Source organism: Crassostrea angulata, chromosome 7 (assembly GCF_025612915.1).
Source record: "Crassostrea angulata isolate pt1a10 chromosome 7, ASM2561291v2, whole genome shotgun sequence".
NCBI classification, from domain to species: Eukaryota; Metazoa; Mollusca; class Bivalvia; order Ostreida; family Ostreidae; genus Magallana; species Magallana angulata.
In genome coordinates, this window is record NC_069117.1 from 11,079,300 (window position 1) to 11,101,387 (window position 22,088).

The 22,088-nt window shown below is 34.5% G+C and overlaps 1 protein-coding gene and 1 pseudogene across 5 annotated transcripts in view; one reads left to right on the plus strand and one right to left on the minus strand.

Moving 5' to 3' along the window:
* LOC128156641 (uncharacterized) overlaps positions 1-22,088 on the minus strand; it is an 88,146-nt gene that overhangs the window by 45,783 nt on the left and 20,275 nt on the right. For 4 of the 5 annotated variants that reach the window (XM_052818861.1, XM_052818858.1, XM_052818859.1 and 1 more), the window contains exons 17-28: positions 21,506-21,697; positions 20,835-20,988; positions 15,223-15,387; positions 14,907-15,079; positions 8,156-8,288; positions 7,624-7,881; positions 6,880-7,071; positions 6,036-6,182; positions 5,167-5,377; positions 4,710-4,742; positions 1,738-1,932; positions 1,103-1,320 (exon numbers count right to left, since the gene is read on the minus strand). In XM_052818861.1, coding sequence (XP_052674821.1) covers positions 1,103-1,320; positions 1,738-1,932; positions 4,710-4,742; positions 5,167-5,377; positions 6,036-6,182; positions 6,880-7,071; positions 7,624-7,881; positions 8,156-8,288; positions 14,907-15,079; positions 15,223-15,387; positions 20,835-20,988; positions 21,506-21,697 — 2,071 coding nt within the window. The remainder of the gene's footprint in view (positions 1-1,102; positions 1,321-1,737; positions 1,933-4,709; positions 4,743-5,166; positions 5,378-6,035; positions 6,183-6,879; positions 7,072-7,623; positions 7,882-8,155; positions 8,289-14,906; positions 15,080-15,222; positions 15,388-20,834; positions 20,989-21,505; positions 21,698-22,088) is intronic. The other variant, XM_052818864.1, reaches the window with a different exon arrangement.
* LOC128156643 (uncharacterized) lies at positions 9,028-14,329 on the plus strand (annotated as a pseudogene).

Genomic DNA, 22,088 nt, shown 5'->3' on the forward strand with positions numbered 1-22,088 from the left:
GCCAAATTATGTCAAAAGGAGGTGTAAAAAACTTCCTTGTGCAAGGGGTAATATATGGGATATTACATGTATATACTTGTATATAACATTCATTTACATGTAAGCAACCAATACATCATTTTTTTTTTTATATCTTAAGTCTTATAAAGTGGTAATTTGTTTTAATTTTTTCCATATAATTATTAAAGCATTTATTCTTAGCTAAGCAAGGCAACAAATTGATCAATATACATTTTGGAATGGTATATAACACAAACAATAGCCTTATTGACTATACAGCAAGTGACGATAAAGCATCAAATATAACTTAGTTTCACATGCTTATAAAATAAGACAAATTGTCAGCATAGTTTACCTCAGGCCAATAATTGGTCTAGTTATCTACAGAAATTGGAGTCGCATCATGTATTACAATATGCAATACATGAACCAGAATGATATTTGGTCATTTCTAGAAAAAAGAAAATAAAATGCCCATGGGCCACATCACTCACCCATTTACCTAAACAACACTGCCTGACTGACCCAAATAGCTAACAATTTTTACACTTGATTTGAAAATCAAAATTATCTTACATTGATTTTACTTTTAAAGATAATACAATGTACTAATTTTGATTTTTCTTTCATCTTGCGTTGATTTTACTTTTACAGATAATACTGATTTTGATTTTTGTTACGAAAAATATTTTTCTGCATTTAATACATGTTAAAAAAGAGCCTGATATATAACATTCATTTACATGTAAGCAACCAATACATCATTTTTTAAAATCTTATATGTCTTATAATCTGGTAATTTGTTTCAATTTTTTTCCATTTAATATGACTCACATATCATATACCCCCTTCCGAGATATGGTATTTCTGTGAGCCCCAGGAGTTTTAATATAAATTAATGAGAAAATCCTTTCAATTGCTTCCTACTTCCCTATATTTCAATGAGAAACCTCCCCACTCCCAACTTTGGCTTTTGGTTGACCCCTTCATGATAAATAAATGTGAAATTCTTTCTACTAGTTTGCCTTCATGTTAATTTCAAAACTCACACAGAAAGAATCAAATTGACAACAGTTCTTAACAATCAGACTGAATCTCTTACCCACATTTCCTTGGCACATGTGACACATATTCCACAGTCAACACATCCTGTTTGTTTTGTCTCGCAGCAGCATTCCCTGAAGTAATTACCCATGATTCCATTCCATGCACATTTATCTCCCTTCTCACAACAGCGGTTACAGAGTGTGCACACGGACTGAACTTGTTGTACATTGGAAAATGGAGACCAGTTGTGTATACAACCAAAAGATACATTCACTAAAACAAAATACAAGCTTGTATAGTTGACTCTGATCAGTACTATAAATTAACAGTTGTATCAAGCACATAAATTTTAAGACAGTGAAAATAAATTGCGGTGCCTCAACTGTAACTTGTGTGGTAAAAATGGAATAAATGTGAATCAAAATATATATGAAATTAAATTTTCAAATAATTCATAGAAATATTTGCTGTAGGTTTGTTTCCCTAAATATTTACCAAAGCTAGGGTAAATGATAATGACTCAAGGAAATCTAATACCATGGTACACCAAAAATACTGTAAACTTACTTTTATGCAATTTAAAAGCGGAAAAAGCAGTTTACCTCTTAAAGTCTTTGCAAAGTTACTTAAGAGTATATTTATTGACATAAGTTTATTTTAAGTTTACAGACTTGTAGCCCGATCTCTCACCGATGCCTGTGGGATAATTGTGTGTGATCAGGGGCACCAGTCCCTGCCAACGGATGATGCGATCAATGAAATCCGTGTACAGACACATGATACGGAATGTGTAATCCCAGACATAGCTCTCCGTCAGCTCGTTCATAAGGTCACTCTTCTTGTCCGGCATGTAGCACTTGGATTCCACGGACAGAACCTTCTTATCTGCAGATCAGAAAGAAATCAAGTAGAATTGAGTGTTAAAATAATTTCCTGGTGTTGCATACGAATACTGTAGATCTCTTGTTTTACATGACCCCTTAAATCTGTGATTCCACCATTTTGCATCAAATTGCAAGAATATAAAATCACAAACAGGATTCATTGATCATATTAACATCTGTCATAAAAATAAAAGATGTTGAAATCTGGGAGGTGTGCTTCTCGTGATTTTACGCAAATATTTATTCCCCACGATTAATTTTGGATCCATAGTTTAACTGTCATGATGGTGTTTCCTGAAACACAAACTCCCTCGATGGGCTATCATAGTGCAATAATTTCAAATCAAAAATACATGACATACTATTCTTTCATCTAATCGTAGTTTTTCTAGTTCTTTACAGAAAAAAGATTTCTTTTCAGGCCAATTAAGAGATAGAGAGTGTGAGAGCTAGCAGCCATATTGGACTATCCTTGGGGGCTTCACTCATTACTTTGTTCATTTGGCATTCATTCCTTGGGAATTTCCCCCCAAGTCTATGAATTAAATTTTTGTTCGAAGTCTTGAAGGCACTTACTAGATATATTAATTATACTGTTTTTTATACTATAGGAGTTATGCATATGTTGGTTAATGTAGACTAGTTGTCTAGTTAGTATTTTAGCTTTGAATACACCTTGCAGTTGGTTTACTCCTTTATGCTCGCTGGGATCAGCCCTGAGCCCAATCTGTTCTTGTCTCGAGGCCCGCTGGAGATCAGCCCCGGGTCATGCTTTGTTCTAATCTATGTCTGCTGGGATCAGCCCCGGGTCATGCTTCGTTCTAATTTATGCTCGCTGGGATCAGCCCCGTGCGCAATCTGTTCAGTCTTGAGGCCTGCTGGAGATCAGCTCCGGGTCATGCTTTGTTCTAATAAATGCCCGCTGGGATCAGCCCTGGGTCATGCTTCGTTCTAATGTACACCTGCTGGGATCAGCCCCAGGTCTTGCTTCGTTCTAATTCAGGCTCGCTGGGATCAGCTCCGAGCACAATCTGTTCTAGTCTTGATGCCCGCTGGAGATCAGCCCCGGGCATGGGTCTTGTGTCGTTGTCATGCTAACAGCCCAGGCTGTTGCTGGTAGGGAAGGAATGAGTAGCCCCCAAGCGCCAAACTACTTACATACCAGTATGTATTTTGGGTGTTTACAAATATATGTTTATTATTGTTTTATGTATGATTGTATTTCGGTTTGCAGTGTTTGTTTATTTAGCTATACTAGATGTTTGGGTATAAGACCCAATAAATTTTTTGCTACCTCTTAACTCTTGTTAATTGTTTATAAATGGACTGGTATCATAGTCTAGTGTTACAAAGATAATAAAAACCAACACCAGAAACGTTATAGAAGGAGATGTTTTAAGAACAATGTGCGCATTAAGTTGAACAAAACTTATGACATACATGGAAACCTCTTGACATAGCAGCAACACCTAATCTAATATCCATGCATGCATGGATACATGGAATACTATTTGAATGTTGCCGGTAATTAGCTAATGAGTTAATGCTTATACTTAAAAAGAAGACAAAATATTTGTATTATCATATGAAATTTCGTTAAAAAATTTAATTTCAAATATTTTAGATACTGATATCTAATTTATATCAATTAAGTGCAGCAGAAGCTATTAAGCGTTAGATCCTGTATACCACTGTTGAGTATTTTAAAAAAAATCTATAGTAAAGAATTTGATAGCTACTTTAATTAAATAAGTATAAACTACCTTTAGGCAGTTTAAGGGATGAAATGGCAAAAACTATTCCAAACAAGTTATCTGAGTTTGAAAAATTCTGAATTTATTCCTTATCATCAAATTTTATGTCATTTATTTGAGAAAAATAAGAAAATATACATGTAACTTATGAATAATAATAAGCTGTACAAAATTTACGTGAATGTTATTCTGATTGATATATTTTTGGCATAAGGCATTGTAATGTAAGCAAAAAAGTTCACAAATGAGTACTTATTAGCTGATTAAATTTCAAATTACAAAAATTAATTGTGAAAGTGTAACTGCCTTTATAGCATATATCACTATAATCTTATATATCCATATTTTTTTTCTTCATGAGCATAATGTTGAACAGCATAGCTTAACAGGTTAAAGCATTAACTGCTGATCTGCAAGTCATATTTTCAAATCCCACTTGGGGCTTTTCCAATTTCCACTTTTATATTATATCAAATTAAAAAAATTAAGGAACAAATACTTAATGATTTGAAAATTTCAAAGTGTTGTTTATATATCTTGAAATTGATGTAATTTCATTCACATTATTATCTTTAACAGTCACTGGTTAACTGACTGGCAGTTCTGTTACTGATTATCAACCCAAATATATACTACCCTCCACATTAAGTACCCATTCCCTTCTAAATGCCCATATATGGCATCTGTTGGTCAATAAACTGTCTCACAAAACTAAAGCATATCAAAAAACTATCCCTGGCCCTCTTGCACCCCTCCCCCTTCCAATATCTTGAAACTACAAAATCTCATTCAGCAGAACATTTACTCTACTACAACAGAGAAAAGCTAAAAAAAAAAAATGGTAATAAAATAATTCTAAATCTGAACAAGCTAAAAAATATCTTTAAAAAGGTTAAACATATTGGCAATAATCTGAAACTGCAGTAAAAAGTTGTACTCCAAGAGGTAGTCTATATAATAAGGGTTATGAATTCAAACAATGGGTAAAAACCCATGAGAGAAACAGTTTCTACTGGTCGCTTACCCAGCAGTGGTTGGACATCTGTCATTATTAAATCTGGAACAAGAGACAGTCCAAAACAAAAGATTTATTCTAATGCAAATGTCTAGTCACTGTCAACGAAATCATGTAATCACATCAGAAAAAGGGTGCATAAAGCTGAGGGACAGAGACAAAGGGAGATCATCAACATTTACTGTGCATAGGTTAAAAAAAAAAAAGGAAACGAAAAAGTACAAAAACTACATAAAATGGGGAGGAGCCTGAAGTTATAGTGGATTCTATTCTCAATAAAATCATTTAGGTATTGAATAAAAAGGATATATTAATATGTGTAACAATATAACATTCAACTATTAAGGTGTTGTACACAAAAGCAAACAACTAAAATGAGATGGAAATATTTATAAATACAAATTTTTAAGTCATAGTTGTAAAAAAAGTCCTACTCTGTCATTTAAACTTTTTACTATGTACATACCCATAATGCCCGTGTGCTGAATAATGGCTGTTTGTACTGCTCCCATCTGTAGAACTGCCCCATCACTTGTCATAGCTATCAGGCGCCCATAGCGGGAAGTGGCCGCCAGAACCAGGGAAATCAGGTGTTCTGGTAAGCCATGAACAAAACTGTAAGTCTTCTGAAGGACCACAAAGTTCTTTGTAGCTTCCCCTTTACTCCAAAAGTCTCTCTGAATATATATATATTAACATCTAATGAAATACTTTGGTTTATCTGTTTTTAACAAAATGGCAAACTAAGGGACATTTTTCACTCTAATTGCCGTAATGTCGCGTGTATAACACACACTTTTTTTCAGCCAAAATTTGATCAAAAGTGGGGGGTGCGTGTTATACATAGGACTAAAATTTTACCCCATTTTTTCAAGCCGTGATTCTTAATACCTCGGGAGACGTGACTGCCGATATAGCGTGTTATGCAAGTTATGCGTATTATACACAATACATTACGGTGATATGAATGATAATCGAGAAGCGAGATCAGACAAGAGAGGAAGGCGAGAGAAATACTAAATGAGACAAACACGGTAAGTGTTGGTCAAATCAAATATCACGTATCTCAATGGTAAAAGATCGTTAAGCAACAGGTAGCTGTGTCTTTCACAAATATGGATTGAAATGTCTTTCACAGATTTTCTTTTTTTGTGGGGGGGGGGGGGAGGGGTGATTGGAGGTGGAGTGGCTATACTTAATCTTCCAAAACAGAATCTGTTAACCCACAGTGTCATATGCATCACCATGTGTATGTGAGGTATTTTGTCATCACGTGTGACAGATATTACCTATGAAATAAGAAGGCAGCACAATATGCTAAGAATGAAATCTTACCAGTTTAACCGGTGGAGGTGACAAGTTACCAGTCGTGGAGTACAAATACTGTTCATCTTTCTCCGATTCTCTCCACACTGGAACTTTGATGAGGCCAAGGTAGCCCTCCAAAAACTGAAGAATTTGGGAGATCTTTGAAGGTTCATTCTGCAAAGATAAAAATTTAAATCATAATTAGTTCCTGTGCAGTAAAATAACTTAGAACAAAGTGCCAGGGATGTGTGATTGTGCTAATTGTTATTAGACAGTGAAGTTTAATTTTTTGTCATAGCCATCAAGTTTACAACATGTAATAAAGTCAAAGGGAATGAAAATCACTTCACTGTATTTGTATTGTTTATTACCAAGAACCATACGATTCATAGGTTTAATATATATACATAAGTGAACAAACATATGAAAACATTTTTAAAAACTAAAACAAAAAAGAAAGACCATCACAAGCTGTAAGCTTCATAGTAAGCGTGTTTGCTATAACCATGTTTTACTGTATATCATAAAAAGTTAAGAAATTTGTTTCTGCAGTTTCAAAACATGTACATACATGTATTTTATGAAAATGGAAAATTCAATAAAACTCATTTCAGCATGATTTTTATTAATCTTCTTACTCTCCCTAATAAAGTCAGACAAATAGTTGAATAATTAATAATAATTTTGAAAAAAAGACCAATTCCATGCCTCTTGGAAATAACTGTCATAAACTGTAAAATCAAAACTGCATGAATAAAATACTTGCCTCATCTCCTCCCCCCAACAAAAAAAATTTTCAATTCGTACATTATTTACATCTAGATTTGGTTGTTCACTCTGGATTCTGAGTTTTGGTGAAAGTTATTCATACCTCCTTGATGATTTTAGACACCAGTGATTTCATTGTCCACACGTGAGAGTTTTGGCCAATGGCTGATGTCATTTTCCCTGCTGACATGGTCTCTGTGGCTGAGAACTTCTCCAGTCGTGTAACCATTTCCCCAGCATACCCAATATCAATGGCAAGAGTTGAACCCCCTGTTCTCACTGTCAACAATGCTCCCTGTGCAAAATGAATGGAAATAATTTTTTCAGTCATCCATTTCCGATGATAATCCAAGTATAGCAAAAATGTAGACAAGACGCCTGACTGATATATATGCAAAGCTCTCAGAATTATGTACTGGTTGTATCAAAATCAACTGCCAAGATGATATTGCATCAATTATTATAGTTTGGTCACTTAGGTAACTAAGGTGATCTGGCTCCAGAATAATAAAGCAATGGTTGACCTAAGTAATACATTGGACATAGTCTTAACGTCTGTTGACTAAAATCACTGAAAAAAATTGAATTGCTTTTAAAAGTGTCTTGATATAACGTTGTTTAATTATTACAAATGTCAATCGTTATTTTATGATAAACAATTATTTTTCAACTGACTGAAATTTGACTTAAGTCTGAAATTGCTTCATGATCCTGAGGGCTGAAAACTACGACCATTCATCAAACTGCTGATAATGTCACAGGCATGTAGGCGCGATAACAGCTCTAACATATGATGTAACATAAATTTGTTTTTTTTATTCTATAAAAACTTCTTTCCAACAATTACCTGCTCATGAAGAATGTCCAACATATGATGCACCATAGTCCCAGACAAATTCCCTTCCATGCCCTTTTGTACCTCCTTCAAAAGATTCAGTTCTTGTTCATCTGATGACAAACATGGAAGGAGCTTGGCCTTCTGCATGCACTGACCAATCTTCTCTGCCACATAAGGAATAGTTTTGCTGACCACATACTTCAGTTTCTGGTGGGAACCGAGGGCTTTGAATGTATTCTGGATGGCGTTTTTCAACTCTACCATGCCCTGTTTAAAGATTTATAGTTATTACATGTATTAGAAACAGTGTACTTTTGGCTCTACACTTCTAAGCTACAAATATTTTGTGGACATTTGGTATCAGTGTAAAAAGAATACTGTTATGAATTCTACATTTAACATTGATAGTTTTTCTATAGCTATTTTTACTTATTATATATGCAAAATGTCAACAACAGCTGAGTTTCTCAAAGAGGCTCTCATTATTCAAAACAAATTGGTAAGGGAGATGTCCCTATCGGCCATTCCCTGTTTTATTTGCCTTGCTACTGCTGGTATCAGCTGTTATGAAGTTGACTCTCTCTGGATGGGCCTGCAGCTTCTTGATGTTTTCCTCTGCTACACAGAGCTTGGAATAATATATCTGTTCTTCCAGAGTCAAGTTCGAAAACTTCCTATAAATGCAAAACGAAAGAGTTAAGCAAAGTGCCACAATAGATAGTACTTTTTTGCCATTATCTGACATTCTTTTCATACAGCCTTTGGCATATCGGAGCATCAATAGCATATTTCTTGACCAATTACATGCCGGTTCGCTATTCAAAGAATTTAAAACATGTGACCTCATTAGTATAAATAACCACCGCCATGCTTAAATCGCTCATATTTTTCTTGGCGCACGTTGTGCGGGCTATAAGGTATTATCTGAGAATTTTTTGATTAAAAATTTGAGTTAAGACGATGTCTTAACTTTGAGTGTTTAATACACGTTTTATTTTCAAAGTGTGTTATTGTTTCTCAGATGTGGTCTGGGCGTTTTCGCGTGGTACACATGAGACGTGTTTGTTGTTGAAACTTACATGCATGTCCTCGACAGAAAATTCTGACGTTTTATCAATAATTCTTGACCAATTACATGCGGGCTTGCTATTCAAAGAATTTAAAACATGTGACCTCATTAGTATAAATAACCACCGCCATGCTTAAATCGCTCATATTTTTCTTGGCGCACGTTGTGCGGGCTATAAGGTATTATCTGAGAATTTTTTGATTAAATTTGAGTTAAGACGATGTCTTAACTTTGAGTGTTTAATACACGTTTTATTTTCAAAGTGTGTTATTGTTTCTCAGATGTGGTCTGGGTGTTTTTCGCGTGGTACACGTGGGACGTGTTTGTTGTTGAAACTTACATGCATGTCCTCGACAGAAATTTCTGACGTTTTATCAATAATGGCAGACTCGGGTGATGAGTCTTTTGAGGGTTTTGATAGTGAGGACATTAGAGAGGCAGAGAAAAGACTCGCCTCTAAAATGCATGAGATATTTAGGTCAACTGCAGGTTCTGCAGTACACAATGATAATGAACAAGGGCCTTCAACTTCGACGGCGAAGCCGTCTTCAGCATTTAAGAAAGGTGGCAAACGTAAAAGTTTGAACAAAAATGCCACGAAAGCAAAGAAAAATAAAAAGGCTGACATTTCTGGTAATGATATTACTAATGCCATATTGAATATGGACACTGAAAATATTGACAAATTCAAGGAAATGATTGGAATTAATGACATAATTGGGTGTATTTATAATCTGCAGAAAGAAAGATTAGATCAGTTAGAACAACAGAGTGTTGACCTTGATGTCAATAATAATGAGCATGAAGGCTCAAGTATATGAATGATGAAAACGATTTTGACTTTTTCATGAATGATAAAGAATCAGTTGAACAAGAAAAAGTAGATAATGATTGGGATATCCCAGAATGGTTCTCATCAGATAAAAAAGGAAAGAATGTTGATGACAAATTAGCAAACATGGTGTACACGTACCCTCTGTACTAAAGAAGGTGAAACAGAGAAAATAATTGAAAGTCATCCCCGACCAGCAAATTGTACATATTTGTTAGCTCCACGGGTAAATCCAGATATCTGGAATATTATGCCAAAATCTGCTCAAAGTAGAGACTGGCTTTCAAGCCGTTCAAAAAACTATAGCAGCAGGGATTGTTCCTTTGCTTAAAATAGCTGAAATGTCAAAGTTAAATGAGAACTTGAAAGAAGTTAGAAATTTGATAAAACAGGCAGTTATTGTACTCTGTAACTCTGTGTATCAATTGTCCCAAAAAAGGAGATTTCTTTTGAGAAAAGTTTTGCCAATTAAGTTTTCTGACATATGCAATGCCACTCAGCCAGTAACAGAATTTTTTTTTGGCTCTGATATTATACAAAAAAAAATAGGAGTTATCAGATTTTGATAAATACAAGAGGTACAAATTTAATAGAGGTGCATATAGTAATGCAGGCTACAGGGGGAGATGGAATTTCTCCTACAACTATTATTATGGCAGAGGAAGAGGATCTAATAGACCTTTTTTAGGGGGAAGAACTCAAGAAGCGAGATCAGACAAGAGAGGAAGGCGAGAGAAATACTAAATGAGACAAACACGGTAAGTGTTGGTCAAATTAAATATCACGTATCTCAATGGTAAAAGATCGTTAATGATCCATGGGTTCTTAAGACAATCCAAGGTTATGAAATTTTGTTTGATGAAAAACCTTACCAATTAAAAAAGCCATCTCAAATTTCTTTTAATGATCAAGAAATTATGGTTGTTAATGATGAAATTAACGAACTGTTAAGAAAAGGTGCAATAAGAGAAATAGATGAAAGTGATGATTTATTTATTTCTAATATATTTGTTGTTCCTAAGAAAATTGGAAAGCTTAGACCTGTAATAAATTTGAGAAGTCTTAATGAATTTGTTTCATATGAGAAATTAAAGCAGGAAAATTTGAATCAAATTTTGAGCATTTTACAAAAAGGAGATTATTTCTGTAGTGTTGATTTAAAAGATGCTTACTTTAGTGTTCCAATGGCAAAAGAATTTCAGAGATATTTGAGTTTTCAATGGAATGGAAGGATTTATTGTTTTACGGTTTTACCATTTGGATTGTCTTCAGCACCCAGAATTTTTACAAAGATTTTGAAACCTGTTTATGCTTATTTGAGATCTACTGGCATCCGATGTTCTTATTATCTGGATGATTCTTTAATTATGAACCAAAGTTTGGTCTTATGCATGAAGAATACTCAACTGATTATAGATACTTTACATTCATTAGGTTTTCATGTTAACTTTGAGAAAACAGTGACAACACCAACTCAAACTAGAGGTACTGTGAGCAAGCTCACAATCGATACCCCCCGCTAAGATAAAAATCATAATGCGTATATTTTTACAATTATAGAAAATATTGGATGAATCTATTTCATCGTCCATTTTCCTTAAATAACAACTGCTCTATTTTTTTTAAACTGTTGGTCATAAGCAATATTTGTGTGAAGTAAGAACATTTAATGCTTCTCCATAAGAAAGATAATGACCGGACACGAATTTTTCACTTTTTCTGCCAGTGACCTTGACCTTGCCCACATGACCTTGGGTCAAGGTCATGACACACCTTTTGGTCCTAAGCAATATTAGTGTGAAGTTACAACGTCCAATAATTCTCCATTAGAAAGATATGGACTGTACACAAATTTTGTACCATTTTTCCCAACGACCTTGACCTTGCCCAAATGACCTTGGATTAAGGTCATGACATACCCATGGGTCATAAGCAATCTTTGTGTGAATTAGGAACTTCCAATGTTTCTCCATAAGAAAGATGTGGACCGGACAAGAATTTTGCACTTTTTCTGCCAGTGACCTTGACCTTGCCCGATTGACCTTGGGTCAAGGTCATGACACACCCTTAGGTCATAATCAATCTTTGTGTGAAGTAAGAACTTCCAATAACTCTCCATAAGAAAGATATGGACCGGACACAAATTTTGCACTTTTTCTGCCAGTGACCTTGACCTTGCCCGATTGACTTTGGGTCAAGGTCATGTGAACCCTTAGGTCATAAGCAATCTTTGTGTGAAGTAAGAACTTCTAATGTTTCTCCATAAGAAGGATATGGACCGGACACGAATTTTGCACTTTTTCTGCCAGTGACCTTGCCCTTGCCCGAATGACCTTGGGTCAAAGTCATGACACACCCTTAGGTCATAAGCAATCTTTGTGTGAAGTAAGAACTTCCAATGCTTCTCCATAAGAAAGATATGGACCGGACACGATTGCACAGACAGGCGGACAGACGGACGGACAGACGGACGGACAAGGTGATTCCTATATACCCCCCCAAACTTCGTTTGCGGGGGGTATAATAATTGACTTTTTTGGGTTGATAATTGACTAAGAAATTTAAGGTATTTTTACTGAGAGACAAAATAGATAAAATCAAAAATGCTGCTGAAAGTTTATTGCAGGAAGACTGTAATAGTATAAGAGAGGTGGCAGCCTTCATTGGACTCATTGTACATGCATTCAATGCAATTTCAATTGGACCCCTTTATTACAGATCTTTAGAAAGGGACAAAGTTAGGGCACTGAATGAAAATGATGATAATTATGATGCGGATATAAATTTATCAGATCAAAGTAAAGAAGAAATTGTTTGGTGGATAGAGAATAGTGAAATAAAAAATGGTAAACCTATTTGTTTACTGCCCATAGATTTTTGGATAGAATCTGATGCCTCTTGTAATGGAATGGGTGCAGTTTTTAAAACAGGTCACTTTAGCAGAAATTGGTCAGAACATGAGAAAAAGTTCCATATCAATTACTTGGAATTATTGGCCATATTTTTTGCATTACAATACTTTATGGATGAGGAAACCAATGTTCATGTAGGCATAAAGTGTGACAATAAAACAGTCATCTCTTATGTAAATAATATGGGTGGAATGGTATCAAAAGATATGGATTCTTTAGCAAAAGATATTTGGAAATGGTGTTGTACAAGGAATATATGGATAACATGTCAGTATCTTCCTGGGAAACTAAATGAGGTGGCAGATTATTATTCTAGGGAAACTTCTACATCCTGTGAATGGAGTTTAAAATCAGAAATTTTTCATAGAATTCCCAAACAGTTTTTTTGTCCAGATGTTGATCTTTTTGCGTCGGATGAAAATTATTAAATTCAGAAATATGTGTCTTGGTGTTTTAGTCCCAGTGCATGGAAAATTGATGCATTTACTTTTCGTTGGACAGGATTGATGCCCTATATTTTTCCTCCTTTTCACTTATTAGGAAGAATTTTTAATAAAATTAGGGAAGATAGGGTAGAAAAAGCAATTGTTGTTTTTCCTGTCTGGCGATCCCAAACTTAGTTTCCACTTTTACTATCAATGATTGTCTCTATTCCAGTTAGACTGCCAAGACATGCAGATCTGATGACAGAAGGAAAAAGAAACCATCCTTTGAACAAGAAAATTACTCTAGCTGCCGCAGTTCTCTCTGGAAAACCTTGCAAGATAAAGGATTTTCAAAAAACGTTAAGCTTATCATATAGTCTTCATGGAGAGGATCAACACAAAAACAATATGACCTTGCATAGCGGAAATTTATTTTTTGGTGTTATAAACGAAACAAAAGTGTATATGAAACATCTGAAAAAGATTTGATGTCTTACTTGTTTTTGTTATTCAAAGATGGAAAGTCTTACTCGTGTATTTATACTCACAAAGTAGCTGTTACTCAAACTCTATCATTATTAGACCATAGTTGGAATAAAAATTCACCTTTGCTTACAAAATTTATGAAAGGCTTGTTTAATTCAAGACCTAACCTGCCAAGATATAAATTTACATGGGATGTGAGTAAAGTTCTTAAATATTTAAAATCTCTTTTTCCTTTGAATTCATTAGACATGAAGCATCTTACATGGAAGTTATGTACACTTTTAGCTTTATCAACAGCAGCTAGAGCACAAACACTCGTAAACTTGAATATCAAGAACATGACTCTTAGTTCAGATAGAGCTTTTTTTTTAATTTTTCATCATTACTTAAGACATCTAGACCAGGAAAGTCTTTTTCTATTTCTCTTGAAAGATTCAAGGATGAAAAAATTTGTGTTGTGCGTACTTTACAGGAATATATCAAACGTACAAGTAAAAATCGCAAGTGTGATCGTCTCCTTTAAGACCTTTAATAAAATTTCCACAAGTACTGTAGCTAGGTGGATTAAATGTGTGATGGAAAGTGCAGGAATAGACATTAATACTTTTAAGGCACATTCAATTCGTGGAGCATCCGCCTCTGCAGCTCTGAAAAGTGGTGTTTCTTTATCGAATATTTTGAGCACTGGAGACTGGTCCTCATCAGAGAACTTCAGGAGATTTTACTTTAGAGATGTTGATAATAATAATGAGTCCAACTCTTTCATGAATGGTGTATTAAATTGTGATTGATGTGATTTTTCTTAATAAACAATTTGATTTAATTTATTGTCAATTCTTTAAACATGCTATTGATACTCCGATATGCCGAAGGCTGTATGAAAAGAATGGACCCCTCATCCAAGCATACCGCGGATGTGATGGATGAGGGACAATCTTGGAGTCAGCCGGAGGCTGAGGAGTATCAACTTTCCCACCCATGTGAGAATACATGGATTAGTACATGAATTTATTTTCCCCGCTTCTTTGATACTTATGCATTGACAATAAATTTGCTTTAAATTATGAGCGATTTAAGCATGGCGGTGGTTATTTATACTAGTGAGGTCACATGGGTTTTAAATTCTTTGAATAGCGAGCCCGCATGTTATTGGTCAAGAAATATGCTATTGATACTCCTCAGCCTCCGGCTGTACTCCAAGAATGTCCCTCATCCATCACATCCGGGGTATGCTTGGATGAGGGGTCCATTATCAATTACAATATAAATGTAACATGATTAAGGCACTGAAAAAAAATCAACATGATGTCCAATTCTTAGAAGCTAAACTTCAAGCAACAATTGAGTTGCAATAAGAAGGACACAAAGTGTGGCTTAATCTTTAAGCAAAGAAATATCATTCAAACCTTGTAAACACACAAAATATGTTTCATTCTGTATTTCACTGAAATCTTTTATACTTAAGTTAATTTGTTTTGTTGTATTATCAAAACAAGAATCATTTCTGAGAATGAAAAAAAAACCTAATTTAAATATGTTTAAATCCCTATAAAATCTTTTTCTCTTACTCCTCCAGTTCCTTTTTCTTCTCTGAGATTTGTTGAACTTCTTTAGAGCTGGCCAGGTCTTCCACAGTCACCATGCTCTTGAGGATCTGGATTTTTCCAGCAGCATCCGAGGAGCCTGACTCCACGCCTACCACTGTGTACTGAGGACCAAAGAATGGAATTTTTTCCTCATTCTGAAAACAATCCTCTCATATTAATGTATGTGCTAAAGAATGTTATAGGACTGGTTTGTTTGTCAATGATTTACCTCAGAATAGAATCTTGCAACAAATTTGTTTGATTTAATGCAACAGACAAAAATGAAATTTGTAGTCACCGTTTCAACAGCTTTTGAGGCTTCTTTTTTGGCCAGCAGGACAGCCTCTCTATCAGCCTTTGTCTCAGAGTAGTAATTAAGAACTCGTACTTTACAGCCAGGTTTTTCCACCATTATGGAGGGATACAGTCCATCCGACACATATTTCAGTTTGGTCGTCTCAATCTACATGGCAATATCACAAACTTTTTCATAGATTCCCATCAACAGTAGGTGGTATAAAGTTGCTTAATCAAGAATCATTTGTTATTCATTCAATTACATGTAAGGTAATATTACATTTCCGAATTACGGATACACATACAACATTTTAATATGCATTTCCATTTTCCGACCTTAAGGTTTTCCAATCCTTTGCCCAAAGTATTGTTATCATCCTTAATAGATATTAACTGTCCTTATTAATCAAAAGACATTTAACTATAGTAAAGTCATAGCATGTTTATCCATTGGAGTTGTAATGAAAATATTTTTTTTTTAAATTGTGTTTGTGAATTGGAGAAACGAAGCTACTCTCATCACTCATCAAACAGTGTATTTTTTTTGTGATACCACTGAGCAAATTTTAAAGTCATTGATGCTAACAAGTATGTATACACTCTAAGATTATTTCTCAATTTTTACATCATGCAATGCCAAATGTATAATTTAAACAAACAAGTCTCAAATATTTAAGAGTAATTGCATATTGCTGTTAATTAGACATTGATACAGACCCTAAAACGTGCTACTACACCAGTTGCATGGTTCGGTTCGTTACGCTTTTTGAACGGTACGGTTCGTTTTGTGAACGGTACGGTTCGCTTTGTGAACGGTACGGTACGCTTTGTGAACGGAACAGTTCGCTTCTTGCACGGTACGCTTTGCTAAAAATAGCTGCACGCTTTGTGAACGGTTTGCGCGCTTTATTAATGAGGTAGGCGTGGCCTGAACGCTTTGATATTTCTCGATTTAATTTTGTTTAGTTTTTGCCCGATCTACTTCAGCAAGGTGGTAATTATGACAAGAATTTTTCTTTTTTTATATGATATATTACAAAAGTATTTCAATCGATCTGTTTAAAATCATAATGACCATCCGTTCCCCCGTTTTTGATACGTTGCATGAACCGTGCATTCATTGACTACCGGGAAGCGGGGGTAATTTTAATTTTGATCAGTCTGTTATTATAATTATATAAGTATTTAATTTAGATTAATGTAATCATTAAGATAGATTAAAAGAAATGTTTGACTTTGATCCGATATATTTTTGTTAATTCAGCGAGCTGTCGATAATTTTACAAAGCATCTTAAGTTTTTAATTCTATACAAGTACTTGAGTTGAAGTCATTAAATACTTCTAATCCATTTAAAATTGCTATGATAAATTGCCCCGACTTTATTCCGATATTTTTTTAGTTTCCTTTATCGTTGTCTTGATTCTCGGCTAGTTGTTATTATTCATAATTCGTATGATCATTCTTCATTGCGTACTACTGTAGTACTATTGCCGATCGCTGATTGCCCTAGTGAATAGTCGTGTAAAATTAATGATAGGATAAACAATGAATTTCAGATAAGAAATCTTGAAATCAACTGTTATATAGTTTTTTGACACGAAGTTTTATTCATTTAAATATTGACTCTATGATTTTCGGCACTTGTTTGTATACAAAGATAATGCCTACATCTAACCCGTCATCGCCTCTTTTATCTGAACTAAGATCGCGTGTATTATAGTCAAAATTGACTATTAGTTTTTGTTTTTCCGTTAAACTATATATGTGCACAACTGGATATACACAATAAGTCAATAACTTTTATTTATATAATGGCGATATTTATCATTCTGTTGAACAAGTGTCCGCTCTTCACTGTATGCATGAAATTTAGCTGACGTTTTTCAAATGCTAAATAACCTGTTTATATTTTATTTACCTTTTTACACACATACTTGTTGTAAACAGGACACGAAAAAATACCCGGTAATCAACAAATGAATGTTAAAAGTGATAAATATGTAAGAATTTATCTAGTAACAAAAATAATACGACAGCGAGGGAAAAAGGCTCTTATCGCCAGTACATGAATTATAATCATGAAATCGGAGAGAAATTATTGTTGAATAATTTAAAATAGGAACACGCTTTTCAATAGGGATTTTAGAAAACATAAAACAAAAACGTTTCATTCGATAATTTTCTTCTAGCCATATAGGAGGAGCCAAGTAGCACGCGGCGCATGGCGTGATCTGCACTGTTATACTTAAACTGATTGACAGGCGAAGCACGTGGAGTCCTGAGATAAAATCCCGCTAAAATTACCAACTATAGAAACCTATAGAGAAATAATATAAAGTTCAGTGATAAAACTTTAATTTAAGTATTATAATCAACACACAAGTTCTCTCTCTCTCTCTCTCTCTCTCTCTCTCTCTCTCTGAGGGTGTATGTGATTGTGTGCAAACCATTTGGAATTATAAGATTTTTATTTGTATGAATTGAATTCATTTATTTAAGACTAATGGTTTTCACAACGATTTCAACACAATGACTAAAAGTTTGTACAGTAAACGATGTACGTACAGATTCATCTCGACGGTTAAAATTTCGACGCTATTTCACATCACACATATTAGATTGAAAATAAATTTTAAAAGAGCTGTGTTTGTGCTTACATGTACTTGTTATCTCGTTCAACTATTTATGATGTAATTAATCATTTTTTTGGTACATTAATGTACCCGGTAAATGATATTTTTATCGCAATATGTGAAAATCCCGCATGTATAGAGTCGCTGAATTGTCCCACGCGCCGATAGTCTTACGTGTAGTTGTTTGTGTCCATTTCTACGGATAGTTCTTTTGTTTTTTAGAGATCAAGAAAAGCCATGAAACTAACAAAGTAGAAGTAAGATATATTCAGACTATACACACAACAGATTGTGATGAGTAACCTAACAGGTGTCCGTGGAAAGGTGTGAATACCGGCATCTTGTGTACACCTGTTTAAGCGTCCAAATATACAGAGTTAGTTGTAAAGTACAATAACTGCTAAAAACCAAAGAAAAACAATAACACCTGTTGTGCATAGAACCAAAGATCAGCTTCTGTACACGTGTTTCGCACGAGTGATTTTTGTTTATGTGAAATCACGACGCCATTACCAGCTATGCGGGAAATAAAGTTGAAAGTTATTTTATGGAATGCGTGTACTTTTTCCCGTTCAATGCTTGCATTTAATTTATTAAGATTTTGTACATGTATTTATTTACAATTTATCATACATGTATGAGTGATTTTTTGTTTATTTATTGGTACATAAATAGCTCAAGAACAAATCACTCGAGTCACATGTGGTTGTCATTTACATTTTCTGGGTCTGCGTAACTTAAGTCGACATTTTTTTTTAATTTAAAAAGGATATAAAATTATATATATATTTCAACCCTTGTTTAGCCATAGTGTATATATAAATTTCTAAACATACGCTACTTTTTAACGTTTCGATTAACGAGATTCTCTCTCTCTCTCTCTCTCTCTCTCTCTCTTGAGAATCACTTAAAGCTAAGTAAAGTCCAGTATGTACCCAATGTTTCAAACATTTCATAAAAATAATCAAAATAGTATAACCACGAATTGTGTGAACGTTAATATTTTACAATGTTTAAGAAATCGGGGATGCAAGTTTTGTCGAAAAGCAAAGAAATGATTACGGTCTTGGAAAGGAAATATTTTTGTTACTGTTTAATAAGAATAACAGTTTTAAATCTTAGTATGTGTTATCTAATCCCGTTTAAAAAAATTAGAAAAATATTGAACTTATCTGGTCAGCGATAATCTCCGTCCGTATTCATCGAAAGACATTAGGTCAGTAAACCGTATATGGAAGTTGCACGCTTATTGCACGGTACGGTACGCTTTTTTGTCCGGCTGGAGGCGGGTCTTGCATAAATTATCTTGCACGCTTTTTGCACGGTACGGTTCGCATTGTGAATGGTACGATTCGTTTTGTGAACGGTATGGTACGCTTTGTGAACGGTACGTTTCGTTTTGTGAACGGTACGGTTCGTTTTTTGCACGGAACGGTACGGTTCGTTTTAGAGGTGTAGTAGCACGTTTCAGGGTCTGTAATACATGTACTTCTTAATTTCCCTAAATCTTTTGACTTAATTATTTGACTTGATTACTCTTCAATCATTCTTTAGACTTTTTTCTTTCATTTTTTAGTTATTCTTTCCTACTCCACTAACATCTCCAAAAACCCTTTCCCATTCTGATAACCTCTACACTTTGTTTTTTCCATTCTAATAACCTATCCATTTAGTCTTCCTCTCAACTAACTCTCTCCCATTCTGATAACCTTTCTACCTACTCTTTCCCATTCTAATAAACTATTCACCTACTCTTTCCCATTTTGATAAACTCTTCACTTACTCATCCCCATTCTGATAACATCTCCACTTACTAGTACTCTTTCCCATTCTGATAAATTTCTTCTTACTCTTTCCCATTTTGATAACCTCTCCACCAACTCTTTCTCTCTATCCTACTCTCCCATTCTGATAACCTTTCTCCTTACTCTTTCCTATCCTAATAAACACTTCATTTACTCTTTCTCATTTTGATAACCTCTTCACTTACTCATCCCCATTCTGATAACACCTCCACTTACTAGTTCCCTTTCCCATTTTGATAAACTCTCCACTCACTCTTTTCCATTTTGATAACCTCTCCACTTACTCTTTCCCATTTTGATAATGTCTCCACCTACTCCTTCCCATTCTAATAAACCTTTTACTTACTCTTTCCCATTTTGATAACCTCTCCATCAACTCTTTCTCTCCACATACTATTTTCCATTCTGATAAACTTTCTACTTCATCTTTCCCATTTTGATAACCTCTCCACTTACTCTTTCCCATTCTGATAAACTCTTCAACCACTCTTTCCCATTTTGTTAAGTTTCTACTTACTCTTTCCCATCCTGATAAACTCTTCACTTACTCATCCCCATTCTGATAACCTCCCCACTTACTCTTTCCCATTTTGATAACCTCTCTATCCTACAATTTCTCTTCACTAATTCTTTCCCAAACTGATATTCTCTCCAATTACTCTTTCTATCATTATCATAACTCCATCTTGCTATTGAAAGCTTGACTTCAATTACTCTGTCATCATTATGATGACATTGTTACTTCCTCTTTCATCATTTAATAATCTTTTTTTTTTATTGCTCCTTAATTTTTTATACCTCTTGACTTAATTCTCAATCAACCTGACAATCCACTAACTTGCTTTTTTATTCTCCTCCATCATTCTAATAACCCACTGACTTGCTATTCCATCATTCTAATAACCCATTAATTTGCTCTCTATCATTCTAATAACCCAATGACTTGCTCTTCCATCATTCTTAAATCCCAATGACTTGCTTTTTCATCATTCTTATAACCCATTAAATTGCTTTCCATCATTCTTATAACCCACTGAAATGTTCTTCCATCATTTTTATCCTTAATCTACCTCCTTTTGGTCATCTTTTGAATTGTCTCTACTCTATATTTCACTTTTGTTTTTTTGAAAATTCAAATTTTGAATAACTTTTTTTCTGCTTGAATTGACCTACCCTGTCTCCATTTCTGGTGAAGTATACTGTAATTTCTTGCTCTGGTACCAGAAAGCCATCATCATCAAAGTCTCCCTCAACTCCACATCCCACTACATCGCCAACTGAGTATGCTCGAGAATCCTTTTTGGTTCCTAATGCAATCTGAGACAATCTGAAAGAAGGAATGTTTTGATCATGCTTAACGAAAAAAAATATGTCTGTGTATCCGAACATTAATCATTTTTTTTATCTTTATTCTTTTAATTGGTGTGTCATACTTATTACAGGTCAAATTTTTCCTTTGGTTTACAAGAAGCTATATTAATAATACTGTGCCAAATTTCATTAAGGTCTCAGGTGAGATTTAGTGGTTGACAATTCTTAAAATCATCTATTAATGAAATGAAATTAATAATACTTTACTTGGTATTATGAAAGATTATTAAGATGGGGGGGGGGGTGGATTGGTGATACTGAACCAAAGCAAACTCATTTGTTTTCATCATCTCTAATGTAAAGCTCACATATTGATTTTTTAAAAACACAGTTGGAAGTTGTAATGAATGTCAATGCACTTCAACCAGTGCTATATAGTTGAAAGTACATCAACAATCCAAGAACTCATGAAAACCTTGAAGTGAACCACTTAAGTTGAGACAAAAGTAAGAGTCGAATTCATTTTTACTTACTCCGATGTGTTGTGGAGTCCAATCTCACATTGGTTCATCCCGAGATAAAATCCTGGAGGCTTGTCATAATGGGCCACACCAATGGTCACTCGACTTGGACATGCAATCACCTCCATCTCAAAGTAGGTCAAGGACGTGTTAAACTGTGTTTTTGCCACAAAGATTCCAAAGGTGTTAATGCCATGTTGTGCTCTGTGAATAAATTTTAAGAGGTAGCTATTGCTCTAGGTATTGTAAACTTTAGTTCTGTTGTTTAACAAACAGAGCAAGAACTCCCAATATTTATTAAACACCACACAGATACTGGTTATACTGATTTACTGGAAAAAAATGTCTGAAATGATTAAGATTGTAGCCTCAATTTCCTGTTACTGTACAATCTTCCAATCAAAATGAATTTCGAGGTTTTACCATGGCACAAAAATGTATTTAAAATTGTAAGATCCTGCACATTCACCGTGATGCTACATCTGCTTTGAACCTTTCTGCAAACAAATGTCAGCACAGGATTCACGGATACCCAATTTTTTAATGTTTTTGAAGTGCAATAGAGACTGATAAGTTGCAAACTTGATGCTTATAC